The 20000-nt window shown below is 37.7% G+C and overlaps 2 protein-coding genes across 6 annotated transcripts in view; one reads left to right on the top strand and one right to left on the bottom strand.

Moving 5' to 3' along the window:
- The window catches only part of akap9 (A kinase (PRKA) anchor protein 9), a 112785-nt gene extending 108471 nt beyond the window's left edge, over positions 1-4314 (top strand). For all 5 annotated transcript variants that reach the window (XM_079591200.1, XM_079591201.1, XM_079591203.1 and 2 more), the window contains one exon: positions 1831-4314. In XM_079591200.1, the coding sequence (XP_079447326.1) occupies positions 1831-1874 (44 nt within the window). In that variant the 3' untranslated portion in view covers positions 1875-4314. The remainder of the gene's footprint in view (positions 1-1830) is intronic.
- Positions 4315-4317: 3 nt separating this feature from the next.
- Positions 4318-20000, bottom strand: part of LOC306987185 (uncharacterized protein) — a 142491-nt gene continuing 126808 nt past the window's right edge. The window contains exons 23-27 of the mRNA XM_079591256.1: positions 14433-14606; positions 12214-12387; positions 6249-6422; positions 4980-5153; positions 4318-4442 (exon numbers count right to left, since the gene is read on the bottom strand). Of these exons, the coding sequence (XP_079447382.1) occupies positions 4436-4442; positions 4980-5153; positions 6249-6422; positions 12214-12387; positions 14433-14606 (703 nt within the window). The 3' untranslated portion in view covers positions 4318-4435. The remainder of the gene's footprint in view (positions 4443-4979; positions 5154-6248; positions 6423-12213; positions 12388-14432; positions 14607-20000) is intronic.

The raw sequence follows: 20000 nt of genomic DNA, 5'->3' as shown, positions 1-20000 counted from the left end.
GGCGCAGCAAGATGAAGAAATATCAACTTCAGAATCCCGCAAAAGCTGCTAAAACTTCTTTGTCGCTGTGGAGAGCACAGTGCATGGTTGCATAGCAACGACAGACGCCACGGGAAAATCGGACCGAATTTTACTATTAATAATAAAAGATAAGCTAATGTGCACTGTAAATGTCAGTCATTTCTCTTTTCTTGACTCATTCTTTTTATAAAAAAAATTTTTAAAGGCTGAAATATGAGGTTTATCTTTTTATAAAACCTTTTTTGTCAAAACTTAATTTGCACTTGTACATGTTAGTAGATAACATGTTGAAGACACTCTTTTAAAATCTAGCCATAATTTATGTTATTATTTTAATGCTTATGTAAACAAAAAGTGCATATTGATGCTAATTTTATTTGTTATTTGCTGGTTAATGCGTTGTGTAGGTCTTAAATTTCAATCTTTATGATCTTAAAATGTCTTAAAACTTACAAAAGGTCTTTCATGAATTTTTGTCTGATACACAACCTGCTGGTTTTGGGGTGTTTTGCATAATTGGTTGTTCCAGAAAAAAAAGAGTTATTGCCACCTCATAGTTACCGGTAGTTTCATTTCTACAAATAGTGCAAACTCTGCTAGATTATAGATCAAAGATTCCCATTCCTCTGCCATTCTGTGATCGGCAATAGGTGATCGGCCCCAAAAATGCTGATCGGAGCATCTCTAAAACCAAGCATTATTAAAGACAAGTAAGAATTAAAAAAGAACAAATAAAAAATTAGCAATCGCAACAAATAAACACAACTGAACAAAGATACGATTGAAATAAACTGTGTTTTAAGATTTTCAGGTACAGAAACTAATCGCATGTAAAGGCGAGTTCACACTACAGGATTTTAAACCGTCGGGCTGAACTTTGCGGTTCACACTACATGACTCGCTCTCTGTGAAATCAGGAGTGTTCAAGTTGTTGAGCTGTTCACACCACATGACACAACGTGACTGATCCGCAACAGGAGGTAACTCACTACACGAGTGGACAACAACTCTGTCATCCAACGATTCTATCTTGTCTACAAACCACGTTTTGTCACGAAAAATCACGCTATAAAACGAACCGGAAATGACGCAATACAGCACGCGCGCCACTACCCAGCGAAGAAGAACACAAGTACACAACACGCGAGTCTTTGTTTGAATATGGACGTCAGACAGAAATTAGTGCTGCAAACTGTTTGCGCGATTTGCTCTGAAAAAAAAACTCGTATTTTCCATAGAAGACATTATAGAAACCGTATTTTCCCGGTGACCTCAACCCATGCCTTGCTCTGATTGGCTGTAGCTCATGACATCACATGTGGTTGAGTCGTGCGACAGCTCCGGATATCTAGCATGCTTTGCACGCGATAACACCCCGACCTGTCGGCGAGCTCAACGATTTGCAAATCGGGCTTAAAATCCTGTAGTGTGAACTAGGCATAAAATAACAGCAGTTTATTAATAAAATATACATTACATTATTACAGGTATTCAGTCAAGAATTGATGAATTTTCTCTTTTAATTAGAGTTATTATAGAGACGGCAGCATGAATATTAGTGCTGTCCCTTCAAGAGCTGCACTGATCCAATACACTGATACACACACACACCTGAACACAGCGAGTCTCTCGCTCGAACGCTTTACACTCACATTGAAACGCTCACAGAAGAATCAACATTTAAATTTTATAGCAAGTATCCGATTCTTAACCCTAAATAACCATATAATATTGCTAGATGTGAGTTGATGGACCTGCACTGAATGACTGATGTCATGTGACGTGAAACTCTTGATTATTCCCCGTCAGGTTCCTCTTCGTACGCTCAATTGCACTTTGGAGTCAGAAGATAAAGATCTTCATCTACATGTACACTGGCTTGAAGAAACTCCGTTGCCTTCTCTCGTGCTGAGCTGCTTTTGTATTCTTACTATTAATGTCTGTGGGACCAAAAAGACGCTGTTGTTTTGTGTGTGTGTGTGTGTGTGTGTGTCATCTTATAATCAAGCTTTTTGTTGGCGGCTCTTGAAACGGCTTCAACATCTGTACATTAGTTCTACCTTATTTGTTGTTAATGGAAAACAATCATGTTGTTACTGTATATTTGTGGAATGCTAATTTAAGTTGATTAATTTAAGAAGCGTGGGATGGTGAACCGGACGCTGCTATCGACTCTGATGACCTCGCGAACACTAGCAGGAGGAGAGCGAGGCTTTAAAGCTAGTCATGTTAGCGCATACTCTACACTGTGTTTTATTCGCTCGCTCCCCTGAAAAGACCCGAGGACATTTGTAGAAGACATATTTTTGTAAAGGCAGGAGCTTTGGATTTTATGGGTATTTTGTCAAAACTGAAATAAAGATTAATATAATATTTGAAAACTGCCTTAGTCTCCGTTCTCTTTTATTCTGCATCCGGATTCATTTGTTATGAGTATGACACATGAAATATAATTTTTTTAAAGACCCATTTCTTTGGTGTAAGTAAGTACAGTAAAACGGCTGTGAACATCTGATATTCATGCATGTTTTTAGTTTATTTTCATTGGCGATCACAATTCACTACTTCATTAGGTTTACCAAATTAACTAAATGTATATTACATTGCATGATGTCGTTTATTTACAGTTAATCTGTTCGGAAGCTAAAATTTTGAATTATGATTTCACCATTTATGTAATTTTTGAAACACCTGAAAATATTAACAAACAAAAACCGCTTGTTTGATTCTTTGGTGAACAAAAAGCCAAAGTGACCTTATCATTAAGTCAAGCCTGTGGGTAAAATGAGCCACCCCCTGTATCTAGGCACCAATAAAAAAAAAGTAATCATGTGACCACAAATTAAGAAAATATAGTTCACATCATTACCCAATCCCTCCTGGACTCGAGCACATGGAGAGAGTTGTAATTAATCAGAGTAAGTGATTTCATCATTCATCAAAACTTCACACATTAAAAATAAAAAATGAAACTAATTTTGAAATGGCTCGTTGTCAAAGTTGTTTCAGATCAACACCTGCAAGTGGCCACTAGGGGTCACCGTGGAGATGGGTGTCAGAATGTTTCGAAGCCTCGACACAATACGGCACATTTGCTTCAACTGTTCCAGTGTTTCACAAAGCCTCGACCTGCCCACCACTACTAGCTCTAGGGGGGAGAACACCAGCAGAGACGACAGAGTGGACTCTGTCGAGGGAAAGACAGGTTTTTGGGTCGTGTGTGTGTGTGTGTGTGTGTGTCCCTTATTTTGTCTCACTGAAGCTGGAAACTCTTCCTTCTCAGGTGAACTCCTCCTCTCGTTATATATTGCTGGAGCAGGAGATTGTAAATGCTAATAAAAATGTCTCAATGCTGTTCCTCAGATCAGTGATTTCACTGGTTTGTCCAGAACGGTCACTCTTCGTGGACACACAGCTGGACTCTGAGTTCATCTCTGACTGTGAATCCACTTATAATACAATACAGTTAATCATTCATATAGAAGATTTAATGTGGAGTTGCCAATAGATTAAAGACAGCATATTGAATGTATATTCTGCAACTCTAAATGAAAATTAAAACATGATTAACCATTTTATTACTGAAAGGTGTCCATAGATTATCATTTTACATTTAAAAGTGGTGATGTATCATTACTTTTAAATAAAAAATAAATAAAATGCAATAGATGATTTAATTATGAATGTTACTATAATCGAAAGCATTTGAATATGTTTGGTGGGATGAATTACTCAAATTAAGTAATTAGATCAATATTATATATGGAGATGTTTGTAGTAGAGCGTTTGCAGTATAAATGTCACTTCTGTAGAAACAAAAGTCAAGTCACCTTTATTTATACAGCGCTTTTTACAATTCAGATGTTTTCAAAGCAGATTTACAGTGATAACAGGAAAATAATGCAACAGAGTTTGTTCCTGCAGCAGATCTAGAAGAAAATACTGTCATAGTCCAGATTAAGTTCAGTGTTGATTCATTTCTGTTGTAAAAAAGTTATAACTTTAGTTCATTTATATATATATACAGCCGCTCTGGAGACAACAGTGATGTCATCGTCCAGCTCAGTTCAGTTCTCATATAATGGAGTCAATGCAGCAGATCAATAATATTGTTGAATATTAAGTGTCTCCAACTGAGCAGAGGCGACAGGGGCAGGAACTCAAACTCCATCAGTGACAGAATGGAGAAGAAAACCTCGGCAGAAACCAGACTCAGTCTCTCAGTTCTCCTCTGACCAACGAGTGACCAGTGTATGATTATGATTCAGGCGTTACAGGTCAGAAGTCAGATCTGAACATCTGTGTGTTCAGATCTGTGAACAGTGTGTGTGTGTGTGTGTGTGTGTGTGTGTGTGTGTGTGTGTGGTTGATCTTTATTCTCCATCAGCTGATCCAGAGAAGGTCAGACTAACATCTAAAACCTGTAAGTAAAACACAGACAGTCAAATGTGTGCGACATTATTGCATTATCAACTTTAGAACAACTAAAAGACACTACTTAGATGAATAAGTGAGAGATTGTAATATTACACGGTCATACATGATTGTTAAAGCTGTTTTTAAACATTCAGATTTAGATTTGGCTTCTAAGTCCCCATGAATGATGACCCTTGACCCTTCTCTATAATCCTGTATGACTGTCCTATTTCTGTCACTGGGTCAGTTTTATTTATGATAAAGAAACTAGTGATCAATATTCACCATTATCTTTTATTGCAATTAACATTCTCTCGAAGTACATCAATAAAGGATAAAAAGACAACGATAAAAGCTAAATATTGTATTGTTTGAAATGAAATGAAACTTGAAGATATTTAATTATTGCTATAAACTAAATGCACAAACTCTTATTAAACATGTTTATAGTGTGTAATTCTCCATCACAAGGAAAGTAAACTAAGAAGAAACTAAATTAACTTTCAATTAAAATATGAACAGTTTTAATCATCACTACTCACAGAAGCGTCTTCAGTTTATAATGTGGATCCTCCTTCAGATCAGAGAGCGGCTTCACATCTGAGTCTCTTAGTTTATTCAATGACAGACTCAGTTGTCTCAGGTGTGAGGGGTTTGATCTCAGAGCTGAAGTCAGAGCAGCACAACCTTCTTCTGTAACACCACAATCCCTCAACCTGTAGAGAACAATGACACTCTTCAGTCTCTCAGTTCAGGAAACACTGATGTAAATAATATAAGGTGGTTAGTTTCCATATCATAAAAATGGCAAGAATATTCAATAACACTTTATTTAACAGTTTCCTTGTTACATATGTTACATGAACTTCCCATAGTAATAACAGTAAATTATGCATAATTACATGCAACTAACCCTCAACCAAATCGTAATCCTACCCTAACCCTATAGTAAGTACATGTAGTTGCTTAATATTACTCGGTACATAAATATATAATTACAATTTAACAATGACACCTTAAAATGAAGTGTAACCAAATATATATATATATATATATATATATATATATATATATATATATATATTTTTTTTTTTTATGCAAGTACCCAAAAATCATCAACATATATGTATATGAACACGGCTGTCACATCTTTACATCATCCAGTCATGTTTAATCATTAATATTGTAAAATGATGTCAGACACATTGGAAAGAATCTAATGAAAATAAAAGCAACATTCCCATTAGTAATTTCACAGTAGATCTTGTGTATGGCGATCTGTCACGTTAGCAGACTCAAGAGAAGGAGATTGAAGTTAATAGGCAGTTTATTGAGAACACAGCTGAGCGGATGAACTGAACACTGGTAGTAAGTGCAATGATACTTTGGAGATCGGGATGCTGGCAGTGAATAGTGTGTTTCTTCTGACGGTGTGTGACTGGTAGATGATGCAGTGAAGGCTGGAACTGAACAACACGAGACTTGTAGACACGGAGGAGAATGGAGACGAGACTGGAGAAGGGCCGCTGGAGATATCAGGTAGTAGTCGCTAAGGCAGGGTAAGAAGTCCTCTTCATACAAACGAGACCGGACAATGAACTGTGGAGAAGTGTGTGTCTAAATAGTGTCAGTGATGAGGGTGATGATGAGCTGCAGGTGTGTGTGTGTGTGTGTGTGTGTGTGTGTGTGTGTGTGTGTGTGTGTGATTAGCACATAGGTGAGGGAGTGCGCTGTGATTGGCTGGTGTGAGAGCCTGGCAGATCCGTAACACAATCACTATTTACCATATTAGACATTTTATCCAATCTTACCCCAGTATCTCCAGTTTACAGTGAGGATCCTCCAGTAGATCAGAGAGTTGCTTGACTCCAGAATCTCCTACTTTATTCTCAGACAGATCCAGTTTTCTCAGGTGTGAGGGGTTTGATATCAGAGCTGAAGTCAGAGCAGCACAACCTTCATCTGTAACACCACAACCCCACAACCTGTAGAGAACAATGACACTCTTCAGTCTCTCAGTTCAGGATCTACAGCTCAGATCAGCAGAACTTCACAGTCAGACACTTAATCCACGGCACCATTAACAGATCCAGTCCAAGGTTCAGACCCGCTTCTATAAACTGCTTGAGCGGGTTAGTTTCCATATCATAAAAATTGCAAGAATCTTCAATAACACTTTATTTAACAGTGTCCTTGTTACAGTGTTGTAGTCGAGTCACCAACTGTCGAGTCCGAGTCGAGTCTCGAGTCCCAGTGTTCGAGTCCGAGTCCGAGTCACCAAAGAAGAGTCCGAGTCACCAAAGAAGAGTCCGAGTCGAGTCTCGAGTCCCAGTGTTCGAGTCCGAGTCCGAGTCACCAAAGAAGAGTCCGAGTCGAGTCCAAGTCGAGTCACCATTACCTGAGTTCGAGTCCGAGTCGAGTCTCAAGTCCTGTGTTCGAGTCTGAGTCGAGTACACTGTATTTTAAAGATACTTTTGTAAAAATGTAAATAAGTTTAGAGCTTTTCATTGTAAAGGGATTAAACAATGTTGCGGTGTCCAACTGTGTATGTGTGGCTGTGAGGAAAAATCAGGAGAAAAAAGATTGACGATGTAAAGTAATTTAACAGTTAACAATAAAACGACAAGCTTCTTCTAGGGTTGGTTTCTTCCTGAATTAATCTGTTTCTCCCGAAATAAATGAAAGTAAGTGGTCGGGGAACTGGGAGAAGAATAAACTTTATGGTTGACTTACTTACACTGTGTATATCTGATATGAATTAAATATGTCGGCAAATATATTTGAAAGGATTGTTTATTGCTGCTTCCATAGACACCATTGTGTATTTTACAAACTATAAATGTATTGTTTTGCTATAAATTATATGTATTTAAATATCTGAAATCTAAAATAAACATAATTGTGTTATGGTATGACAAGCGGGATTAAAAGAGAACTCCGGTCAATTTTAACATTGAGCTAATTTTTTTGTAAATTTTCCTTCAGAGTCGAGTTATCGAGTTCACGTGCGTGATCATGGGTAACTAAGCAACAGTGGAGAACTCGACAATCGATCGAAAACAGGAAGTAAATATGGGTATGTGCCCTGGCTGAATTATCATCACTTTTATTCATATCTTTCACATCTACTGCAGTCAGATTCACCGTGTTCACTCTGAAGGAATCACTCACATTGGCTGTGCACATTTACAAAGACATTTACAAAAAAATGAGCTCAAAGTTAAAATTGACCGGAGTTCTCCTTTAAAGACCCACTCCGATGAAAATCATGTTTTTCTAGGTGTTAACATGTTCTTGTGGCATTTTTCTGATGTTAGAGGACATATCTTGAGAAAAATAAGCTCAAAGTTGTATTTCTGAGTATTTCTACATTCAAATGTCTGTGAATCAGTAGCAGACGCTAAAATGCCGACAAAAATAGACTGGAGTTGTGACGTAGTAACTCCACTGGGCGGGGCTAGTTAGTTAAAAAAGTTAACTCTCTGTTATATTAACTTCATCTGTGTTAAAGGGATGTAGATTGTAATGTAATGTAATGTAATGCGTTTTACAGGGGCTTTTTTGAAGTTGTGTGTTGTTTAATTTTACTCAGCAGCAGGGTCAGATACACACAGCCCGTAGGCAGGGGGGGTTCGGGTGGTTCGAACGAACCCCCCCCCTCACTGCCTAAGGTCCAAAATTTAAGTCGTTTTTTTTTTTTCATGTGATTATTGTCATCATTGTTTTAATCAATGCTTGTGACAAATATTCTGGGTTGCTGTTTCAACTTAATATGATATTAATATGATATACGGCACACACACACACGTCCAGATAGCTTCGCACCGAGCGCACGTCAGAAACAGAGGACATGGTGTGTGTGTTCATCTGAGCCTCATTGGTCCGTCACTGCCCGTCAATGTCAGAATAATTGAGATGACCAATCAAATCAAAGTAGGCGGGCTTTATGTTTACAGAAGCAGCTGAGCGCGAATTTTAGCAGCAGCGCGAGGCGCACCTCAACGCGTCAGTAGTTTATGCTCAAGTGCGAGATAAGATGTAAGTAGCTAAACTAAACATTTCATGTTTGACAGCTGTTTTAGGTCATACATGTTTGAAATAATCAGGCAAACTAATAAACTGTCTAATTTCACAATTTTTAACGGAAAATAGGCCCTGTAATGTGATTCATGTTAAAGCTAACGTTACTGTCATTGTGATGGGACAAAAAACATACGAAGCCGTTTTCATCTATAAGGCACAGGTTAATATGAATGTGTAGCATATTGAGAATTAATATTATAATATAATTTGTAGTCTTCAGTAAATTAAGGTGACTCAAAGTGCACCAGATTAATGAATTTATCTTTAAAATGTACAAAATTTTCTTACGGGGGTGCATGCCCCCGGACCCCCCTAGAGGTATAGAGTTTTTTTTTTTTTTTTGACAAATTAGTGCATAAAAGGTCACAAAAATGAAGTATATGAACCATCATAATTACATACAAAAAGTGGAAAAAAATTCAAAAAGGTCCACTTTTGGGAAAAAAAGAACCCCCCCTTTCAATAGGCTGGCTACGGACCTGCACACAAGCCGTTGCATGTCATTGTGAACAGAGCTCCGATAGTGGCGCTGAAATTGGAACACATACTGTAACAAATAAGTCACTTTCACCGTCGAGTTTCGCCTGTCGCAGTCGTTTGTCCCCTCGTGTGTCAAGCCCATCACTCGTGAGAGAGTCAGTCAGTTTTTCAGATAGAGCGGTGACATCAGCATCATAATAATCCCGAAATTCCGAGCAATCCACTGATACTAAATATGTCCGGATGGATCACTGTGCCTCGATGATATCGAGGCGAAGTCGAGCTGTTTTTTACCGCGACGTCTCGGAGTGAAATAATGATTGTGATCACTGATCAGAGCTCTCAGCAACGGGGAGGGGGAGGGTCGTCTCCGTGCCAACGGCTCCGCCCACAACGCAGAGGCAAATTGCTAATGAGCAACTGCCGCTCTGCTGAAGCGAAGTCCCAGAAAACAGCACAGGTTTTGAGATTTTGGCTGAAATTGCTTAATCATAATTTAAAGACAACTGGGAATGTTTAAAAATAGCTCAAAATATGATCGGAGTGGGACTTTAAGCGCTGAGCGCGTCCGTCTTTGGCTCAGCGCCAGCCATAGCACGAAAGCACAGTTTGAATTTGGCAGTTATGTCACGTCACTTTTGCACAATTGCTGATGAGATGTAGAGGAACTTATCTACTGTTAAATGAATAATGCACGAGAATGCAGCGTAAAGTGAGTGACGTCAGTGAGTGTGTTGTCAAGCAAGGAGAGCGAGCGGTAGCAGTGTCTGTGAGGGGAAAAATAGATCACGGCCGGTCTTGGAGCCCGAAACAGGAAAAGTGTAACATCTTATATCAAATTTGTATAACCTATTATAAAAACAACGTCATTCATTTGATGAATGCTCAAGCCCGATTTTATATATCCTTGGCTCGAGTCCGAGTCCAAGTACGAGTCATCAGTCCGCGAGTCCAAGTGGAGTCACGAGTCCAGAGAATAAGGACTCGAGTACTCCATCACTGCCTTGTTACATATGTTACATGAACTTCCCATAGTAATAACAGTAAATTATGCATAATTACAGGCAACTAATCCTCAACCAAATCCTAATCCTACCCTAACCCTATAGTAAGTACATGTAGTTGCTTAATATTACTCACTACTTAAATATATAATTACAATTTAACAATGACACCTTAAAATGAAGTGTAACCAAATATATATATATATATATATATATATATATATTTTTTTTTTTTTTTTTATGCAAGTACCCAAAAATCATCAACATATATGTATATGAACACGGCTGTCACATCTTTACATCATCCAGTCATGTTTAATCATTAATATTGTAAAATGATGTCAGACATATTGGAAAGAATCTAATGAAAATAAAAGGAACATTCCCATTAGTAATTTCACAGTAGATCTTGTGTATGGCGATCTGTCACGTTAGCAGACTCAAGAGAAGGAGACTGAAGTTAATAGGGAGTTTATTGAGAACACAGCTGAGCGGATGAACTGAACACTGGTAGTAAGTGCAATGATACTTTGGAGATCGGGATGCTGGCAGTGAATAGTGTGTTTCTTCTGATGGGTGTGTGCAGTGGCGCAAAAAGTGGGTATGCGCTATATGCGGCGCATAGGGGCGCAGCACCAGCGGGGGCGCCAAAGCGATGGTAATTTTTTTTTTTTTTTTTTTTTTTTTTTTGAATTTCTGTTTGTGAGCTGCTGTTGTGCGTTTCTAAATAATTTCTGCATTTCCTCAATGTTATATAACCCTCTAGAGGACTAACTGGCTAGCGTAGGCGCCCTCATAAGATTCCATCATAGAATTTTGAATTAAAAGAGGGGGGATAATATCACGAGCGGGCGGGGGCGCTGTGAGCGCTGAGCGAGCAGGAACGAGTAGAGTTGTCGTCGATAAAGATGGATAAAGTAAAAAAGCTGTCGGGGCTAAAGATAGAAAAAGAAAGACTGAAAAGGGAGATGGCATGTCAATTGATGAGACAGCAGCTAAATAAGTGGATGGTGAAAGGCAACAGGTAGGATTTAAAGTGTGACGTCCACGCATAGCCTACTGGCCATCGGGGCTACCGGGAGATTCCCGGTCCTTTTTGGGCCGATACATCTATAATAGGCCTACTTTTTTTTCTCTCTCTCTCTCTTAACAGCCCATAAAACTCATAGCTGCTACATCGGAGGCCCGTTCGTTTTTTTTATTTTTTTTATTTTTATTAATTGGCGATGCTGGGTTAGTGCCGGTGTAATCCATTGGTCAAAAAAAAAGTCAGTGTTAGGTTTTTTTTCTGACATTTTTCATGAAACACGTAGATCAGCGGCCCATTGGTTCTTTTCTTGATTGACACTGGGCTGACCCAATCACATCTTTATTGTGAAGTATAGAAATTAGTACAAAACTGATTATGAAAGTTTCCTTTATTTTTCAGTGCATTTGTTTTACAATATATGGCTATTACTATCAAGGGATTCATATTATAACTATTATGTAGTGTAATGTAGACAGACACTGTAACTAAAAGAGGTTTGCATTTTTCTTTGTTTAATTTGCACACTGAATATGGGTTGGAGCTTTTAATTTTGAACTCTCAAAGTGCACCAGATTGATGAATTTTAACATTAAAAAGCACAAAATTTTCTTACGGGGGAGCATGCCCCCGAACCCCCCTAGAGAGACAAAGTTCAATTTTATTAACAAATAGCAATTTTCTACTTATTTTATATGTTAACTCTCACTCGTTCCTCACTCATTACATTGGACACTTTTTTGGTTGTTGTTGTTGTTTGTTTGTTTGTTTGTTTGGGGGGTGGGGGCGCCTAATTTGTTGCTGCTTACCCCTCAGACACTGGGTAGTTGCGCCCCTGGGTGTGTGACTGGTAGATGATGCAGTGAAGACTGGAACTGAACAACACTAGACTTGTAGACACGGAGGAGAATGGAGACGAGACTGGAGAAGGGCCGCTGGAGATATCAGGTAGTAGTCGCTAAGGCAGGGTAAGAAGTCCTCTTCATACAAACGAGACCGGACAATGAACTGTGGAGAAGTGTGTGTCTAAATAGTGTCAGTGATGAGGGTGATGATGAGGTGTGTGTGTGTGTGTGATTAGCACATAGGTGAGGGAGTGCGCTGTGATTGGCTGGTGTGAGAGCCTGGCAGATCCGTAACACAATCACTATTTACCATATAAGACATTTTATCCAATCTTACCCCAGTATCTCCAGTTTACAGTGAGGATCCTCCAGTAGTTTAGAGAGCTGCTTGACTCCAGAATCTCCTACTTTATTCTCAGACAGATCCAGGTCTCTCAGGTGTGAGGGGTTTGATCTCAGAGCTGAAGTCAGAGCAGCACAACCTTCTTCTGTAACACCACAATCCCTCAACCTGTAGAGAACAATGACACTCTTCAGTCTCTCAGTTCAGGATCTACAGCTCAGATCAGCAGAACTTCCCAGTCAGACACTTAATCCACGGCTCCATTAACAGATCCAGTCCAAGGTTCAGACCCACTTCTATAAACTGCTTGAGCGGGTTAGTTTCCATATCATAAATAATGGCAAGAATATTCAATAACACTTTATTTAACAGTGTCCTTGTTACATATGTTACATGATCTTACCATAGTAATAACAGTAAATTATGCATAATTACATGCAACTAACCCTCAACCAAATCCTAATCCTACCCTAACCCTATAGTAAGAACATGTAGTTGCTTAATATTACTCAGTACATAAATATATAATTACACTTTAAAGTGTGTATGTCAGGTAAACATTTTTTTTAGATATATTAAATAAGGTTTAGATGTCTGAGTGAAAATGTAATTATCATTAAAATTATTACTCTAACTGCCCTACAATAAGCTTCATAGCCATTTCTGTCAAGATTATATTTTTAAAACGCAGCTGAGCTGTGACGTCAGAAGAGGGAGACGTGCCGACAAAGTTCTATTCAAGTATGGAGAGTTTTGAGTCTGAGGAGATGCAAAATCCCCCTCAAACCTATACGGTGGCCCACAGCCATACACTTTTGAGCCTCCCAGGCGGGAGACAGATGAGGAACAGAAATGTAAATAATTCCTATCGAAGAAACATAAATATCCGGTGTGAAGAGAACTAGTGGAGAGTTGGTCAGGTGTCTGGTAAGTATAGGCATAACTTAGTGGAGCGGTACATGTATTCGTATTGAACCGAAACGGTACGGGCGTCACGGTTCGGTGCATGAATATACACGGAAAATACATGGTATAAAAATAAATAAAACTCGCGTGCAAATGAATTAATGCGGAACTACTGTTAGATACGCGAGTTATTTAGGGACACCTAATCTGTAGCTCCGCCTTAGCTCTGAAGCTCCGTGGCTATAATGAACAGGCTGCGAGATCAAGATTGCAATGCTGGAATATGTGTGTGTGTGTGTGTGTGTGTGTGTGTGTGTGTGTGTGTGTGTGTGTGTGAGAGAGAGAGGGAGAGAGAGGGAGAGGGAGAGAGAGAGAGAGAGGGAGAGGGAGAGGGAGAGAGAGGGGCGCGATCGACTGCTTCTACTACAGTAGCATACACCGTAGGCACTGCATCAGCTACCAGTCTCACTCGGGTTTTAAATCTCAATTTATAACTCATGAGATCTCCAACCGCGTAGTCCTTCTCAGTGAAATGGGCGCTGCAAATGACCGAAGTCTTGGATACCGAGGCAGCACTGAAGTCAGCGCGTTTGGTCCGAACAAAGTTGACCAAGGCACGGAACACAGTGGACTCTGTGACCGGTTTTAACGGTGTTTTTGTACCCAGCACAAACGCAGTAATTCACCATCGTGAAAATACGCCTGCGTATACTAACTACCTAACTTTAACTAAATAAATGTCCTAATCACTAATTCTCTCGCTCTATCACTCGTACAATTATCAACACCGCTCAGCGAGATGGGGAGACGACTCCCTCATATGACGTCAGGCGATTCGTTTGGAAGGAGGAGCAGTTTTAAGGGAGGACTGAAAATAACAAACTTTTTCATCTTATATTCTGCCTTTAGGTATCGAAAAACATACAAAACAATACATCAACTTGTCAAACGTGTATTTCCCCTAACTATTTTGTGTTAATCATAATTACAAATTTAACCTGACATACACACTTTAACAATGACACCTTAAAATAAAATGTAACCGAATATTTTTTTTTTTATGCAAGTACCCAAAAATAATCAACATATATGTATATGAACACGGCTGTCACATCTTTACATCATCCAGTCATGTTTAATCATTAATATTGTAAAATGATGTCAGACACATTGGAAAGAATCTAATGAAAATAAAAGCAACATTCCCATTAGTAATTTCACAGTACAGTAGATCTTTTTTTTTGTAAGGCAATCATTATTTACCATTAATATAGAGGACTATGTTGGGATATTATATACAATCTTACCTCAGTATCTCCAGTTTACAGTGAGGATCCTGCAGTAGATCAGAAAGCTGCTTGACTCCTGAATCTCCTACTTTATTCCATTTCAGATTCAGTTCTCTCAGGTGTGAGGGGTTTGATCTCAGAGCTGAAGTCAGAGCAGCACAACCTTCTTCTGTAACACCACAATTACTCAACCTGTAGAGAACAATGACACTCTTCAGTCTCAGTTCAGGAAACACTGATATAAATAAGAAGGTAACCGTTACAATAACAGCACATGAATAATTATGTACTAATACCTGAATTAATAGTTACTTCAACATGAACTCATGATTAGTGAAGATATGAACTAATGAACTAATGTAGAGCTATCCTTAACTACGACAGGACTCATAAGGATTCTCACATGAATAACAGAAGCATTAACTACATGTTAGTACATGTTTGATAATTAATGCATTACTTAACATATAAGGTAAACTAAACCAAACAGGCTCCGTAAGAATAAATAAGTAATCTGAATTTGAATTAAATTAAATGTGATTTAATACTGTCATAATTTAAAATGTAATATCCTCATCTGCAGCTTTGTGACAAATAATTGAAATGGCACATGATTATTTAGTCATTAATTTGTAGATCAGTCTAATCAAATGTGAAAAATTAGACTAATAACTACCGCTAATTAATGTAATTTGATCTACATAATTTTCTGATTTTTATTGTTCATTTAAGTTTACTCACAGCTACTTTTCTTCCCGAACTACAGTATGTAGGGCATTTTAATCTAATAAATGTTGACCGCTTTGGTAAACCAAATGAATAATTAAAGACATGTTTGCATGTACAGTTGGTAGTTAATCAGAATGCCTATTACAGCCGTGAAAAAAAAAGAAAAAAAAAAGTCGCATTTTAAAGTCTGCCAGGTGCGCAAATGGACATTTAGCAGAACAGCAGCAATTGCTGTATTTTGAAACGTAAGTGAGGCTAATGTCAATTTACGGTAAGGATGAAATACTTCAACCAGTGGCGGCTGGTGCTAAAAAGGGGTGCAAACAAAATGAACTAAAAGGGCTGAATGTAGGCTATACATTCATAACCATTTAACAATGATAATAATGTATCATTATTGCTTAACATGGAAAATTCAGCATTTAAAGCATGCCATAAGGCAGGTAAAAAAACATTTGTAAAAAAACAATATATGGTAAAATTTCATTATTTAATTATTTTTTTCTATTTGAATTTAAGAAAAAAAACTTAAATTCACATCCTGGCCAATATTGTCCTACAAACAATGTTCATATGAAGGCTATGAAAACAAACATAGTGAATAACCAAATCACATCACATTCTAACATTACAATCTAAAAACTAAATATTGCTTTTTAAAGTAGTTAAATTCACTAAACTTAAAATAAAAATAAATAAAAACAAAACTACTGCCATAAAAAAAACACTTGTAGGTTTGAAATTCTACATATATAATTTATGTTCACCAACAACAACAACAACAACAAATATTCAAAAACAAATATATTTAGCAATAATATATGTATATTTTAGTCAGAACTATAGCGCTGCTCTTCTATTGCGCTCCGTCTGTGTGGCGCGCATGCACGCGGTGGCGCTCGTTCATGTACATGTAAGTTTAGCTTTCAGACGGCCCGTTCACTCCAGAGCCATAGAGAGAAAGAGTTGCGACACTCCCATAGACCTCCGTTGTAAAAAATGGCGGCGCTTTTAACCGCCTACTTCCGGGATTAGGAGATCGGATTAGTTCCAAACACTGTCATTTGAGCGTTGAACCCCATTCACTTACATTGCAGCGCGTCGAGTTGTTCCAGAGGTACCTTGCTGAAATATCGACCTCTTTTGAATTGTCAACTGTCTATATTGTTTCAGAGGCCCTTTGCGATGCTTATACTGGTCTTCATTTGTATATGCACAGCGTAATTATTTATATTTTATCTTGGTTATTTCAACCAATTTTCTAGCATTGCCAGCGTGATTTCGCCAGCTGTGACGGTAGCATATCTGATTAGTTCGGTAATTCATCGCTACCACCTTTATAGCAACTTTTATTTAATTGATTTTTTGGGATATAGGCCTCATTTATTGTCTTGAGTGAAGCGGCGTGTGAGAACAATGCTGGAACTCTAGGATTGTTATGGCCATCACCAGTCCTGTCTGTTTCATGGATCACCTGCCCCTGGTTTTTGTTTTTCTTGTTCACACAAGCACACATTTTTGTTGTCTGTCATTGTTTAATGAAAAATATTTTATTTGAAAACCTTCATTTGTATCAGCCATGCGAATTCTGAACGGACCGCCACGGCAGACCGCTTTGTGTGATCGCGAAGGTAGGCTACTGGCTGAATCGGAATTTATAAGCAAAATCACGGGAATCAATAGCCTAATACAGCCCAGTTGTGCTAAAATAAATATCATGAGACGTCCATCATCAGATGAATGATATGGAAAAGTTAAGTTAGAGCCGCTAAAGCCAGTGCTACTACCCATGCGACCATGAACACTAAGCTTTTCCCTCCAAAAATATAGCCTAAAACTTATCTAAGTAATATACAGTACCTCGTTGCCCCTCCAAATGCAAAACTGGTATTAATAAAATGCAATAACAGCTGAAAAAGTACTTGGGTATGTGTTTTATTTTATATTTACCGTTCAATAATGCAATCGCTGCTGTCTGTCCCATAGAAGAACATGACAGCCAGCGTATGTTTTGGAACTATTGGGGCGTACATGAACCACGTGACAGCCACAGCGGCGACATCAAAGAGTGTCGCAACTCTCTCTCTATATGGCTCTGGTTCACTCCTATCACGGAGGTTTGTTTACATACCGGTAACAGCTCAGTAATGGCGTCGCCACAAGATGGCAGCCTACACAGAACGCTCGTCGGATTCGTCTATAGGCAAGTGATATAGCAAGTGTTATCAGCTTGGGGAAATACATCTAGTGAAGTGAAATCTTAAGTCCATGTCCAACTCTACATTTTTAAGGAATGTATATCTTTGATTTCATAGTAACACTTTACAATAAGGTTAATTTGTTTATTATTCATGTATTAACTAACATGAACTAACCAAGAGCAACACATTTAATACTGTATTTGTTAATCTTAGTTAATAATAATACAACTGTTAATTGTTTGTTCATGTTATGTCACAGTCAGTGCATTAACTAATGTTAACAAATACAACTTTTGATTTTAATTATTTTTTAGTAAATACTGAAATTAATATTAACTATGATTAATAAATGCTGTAGATTATTAGTTCATGTTAACAAATTGAACTAATGAAAAGTGTTAAAGTGTAACTGATTTCATGATAGCTTGCACTATAATACATACTGTACATACAATTTACAACATCAATAAAACTAAACATGAATTAATAATTACCTTCTTGATTCTCACTGTTTTGTTTGGTGAAGTAAATAATATTTAGTGATATTCATAATTTCCCTATTTTCGTTTGATGTGTAATGTATTCTAATAAGAGAAATAAAACAAGGATCAATATCGGAGTGGCGTTTTCAGGATGGAGATCAATCTGTGTTGTAAAAAGTGTTATATAAATAAGGAGATTTGACTAAAGCTATTATTTGGGAACCGATTCCTGAGAAACTGATTATTACAAAACAGATTTCAGTAATGTTTATGGTGAAGCTGCTGATGTCAATAGTTTAAATTATGACAATAATAAATTGTTTACATTTATTTTAAAGTAAAACTATTTCTTATTCCTTCGTATGGAGCCTGATTGGTTTAGTTTACCCCTATATGTGAATTAATGCATTAATGATCAAACATGTACTAACATGTAGTTAATGCTTCTGTTATTCATGTATGAATCTTCATGACTCCTGTCGTAGTTAAGGATAGCTCTTCACTGGTTTATTATTAGTTCATATCTTCACTAATCATGAGTTCATGTTGAAATAACTATTAATTCAGGTATTATTACATGATTATTCATGTACTGTTATTGTAAAAGTTTTTTTTAAAAAATGTTAAATAATCATTGGCATATTATTTCAAGTGATCCTACATTATCAGGTGTCTTTAAAAATGGTCCGAAATTAGTTTTTAAACGTCAAAACAATCTTCGTGACTTGCTTGTAAAATCTGAATATCCTTCATGTATAAAACAATGCATTCCTACTCTTCCTCCAGGTAATTACAGGTGTGGTAATTGCGCCCAGTGTGCTTTTACACACAAATGTAAATCTTTTAGTCATCCACGCACTGGTCGTAATATTCCGATTCGGGGTACTATTACCTGTGCTTCTACTCATGTGATCTATTTAATTTGTTGTCCTTGTGGTCGTGCATATGTGGGTAAAACGTCCAGACAATTCCGTACTCGCATTAGTGAACATCGCAGCAACATTAGGACTGGAGATATGCGTAATCCTATAGCGTCTCATTTTAGACAAGTAGGTCATAACGTCAGCGTTTTGCAATATATCGGTATAGAAAAGGTCATAAAACCCTCAAGAGGAGGAGATTATGATAAGAAATTATTACAGAGGGAATGTTTTTGGATCTACACCTTAAATACTTTGTCACCTTCAGGGTTGAATGAGGATTTTGATATTAAGCCTTTTTTATAGTGACTTATATTATCTGTTGACTTTCTTTTTTTTTTTCAGGTCACATGATCTGTACTTGTCACATGATCTGAACTTGTCACATGATCTGTACTTGTCACATGATCTGAACTTGTCACATGATCTGTATTTGTCACATGATCTGCACTTGTTACATGTTTCTGTGTGTGTGTACCCAATTAGGGTGATCACCTGTGTCTATTTAAAGTTGATTTCACTTTACATTGATGTTGTGCCTGATGAAGACCTGAGGGTCGAAACGTTGCCTTTTTTTTAAATAAAATCCATTTTGGAAGCAGTTAATATCAGTGTGCGGACTTCACACTTCTTTATTATTGTTAAAAGTTTACCTAATATATGTATGAATTTCTCATTTTACAGTATTGCTTTGGAAGAAAGCACATGCTAAACTCATAAATGTGATCATGTTTTATCAGTGTAATGATTGTTGTCAGACTTACTGAACTGATCTGGATTCTTTAACCACAGGCAGCATCTTCTGAAGAACTTCATCTGCTGTATTATTGGCTCCAATAAACTGGTTTAGATGAAACACATCCATCTTCTGCTCTGATGTCAGCAACACATAAACCAGAGCTGACCACTGTGAAAAGGAGAGTTTGGTTTCTCCTATTTTTCCAGATTTCAGATAATGTTGGATCTCCCGAATCAGAGAATCATCACCCAGTTCGTTCAGACAGTGGAACAGATTGATGGATCTCTCTGGAGAGCGATTCTCCCTGATCTTCTGTTTGATGAGCTGAACTGTTTCCTCTTTGTTGTAGGAGCAGCTTCCAGTGTGTGTCAGTAGTTCTCGTAAGAGAGTCTGATTGGACTCCAATGAGAGACCCAGAAGGAAACGCAGGAAAAGGTCCAGATGTCCATTCTTACTCTGTAAAGCCTCATCCACAGCTCCCTGATGCATCTCAGATAATGGATGATATTTTAAAA

The sequence above is a fragment of the Phoxinus phoxinus genome (assembly GCF_949152265.1).
Source record: "Phoxinus phoxinus genome assembly, chromosome: 19".
NCBI lineage: Eukaryota > Metazoa > Chordata > Actinopteri > Cypriniformes > Leuciscidae > Phoxinus > Phoxinus phoxinus.
The sequence above is the reverse complement of the archived record's forward strand: the minus strand, read 5'-3'. Positions and strand labels throughout refer to the sequence as shown.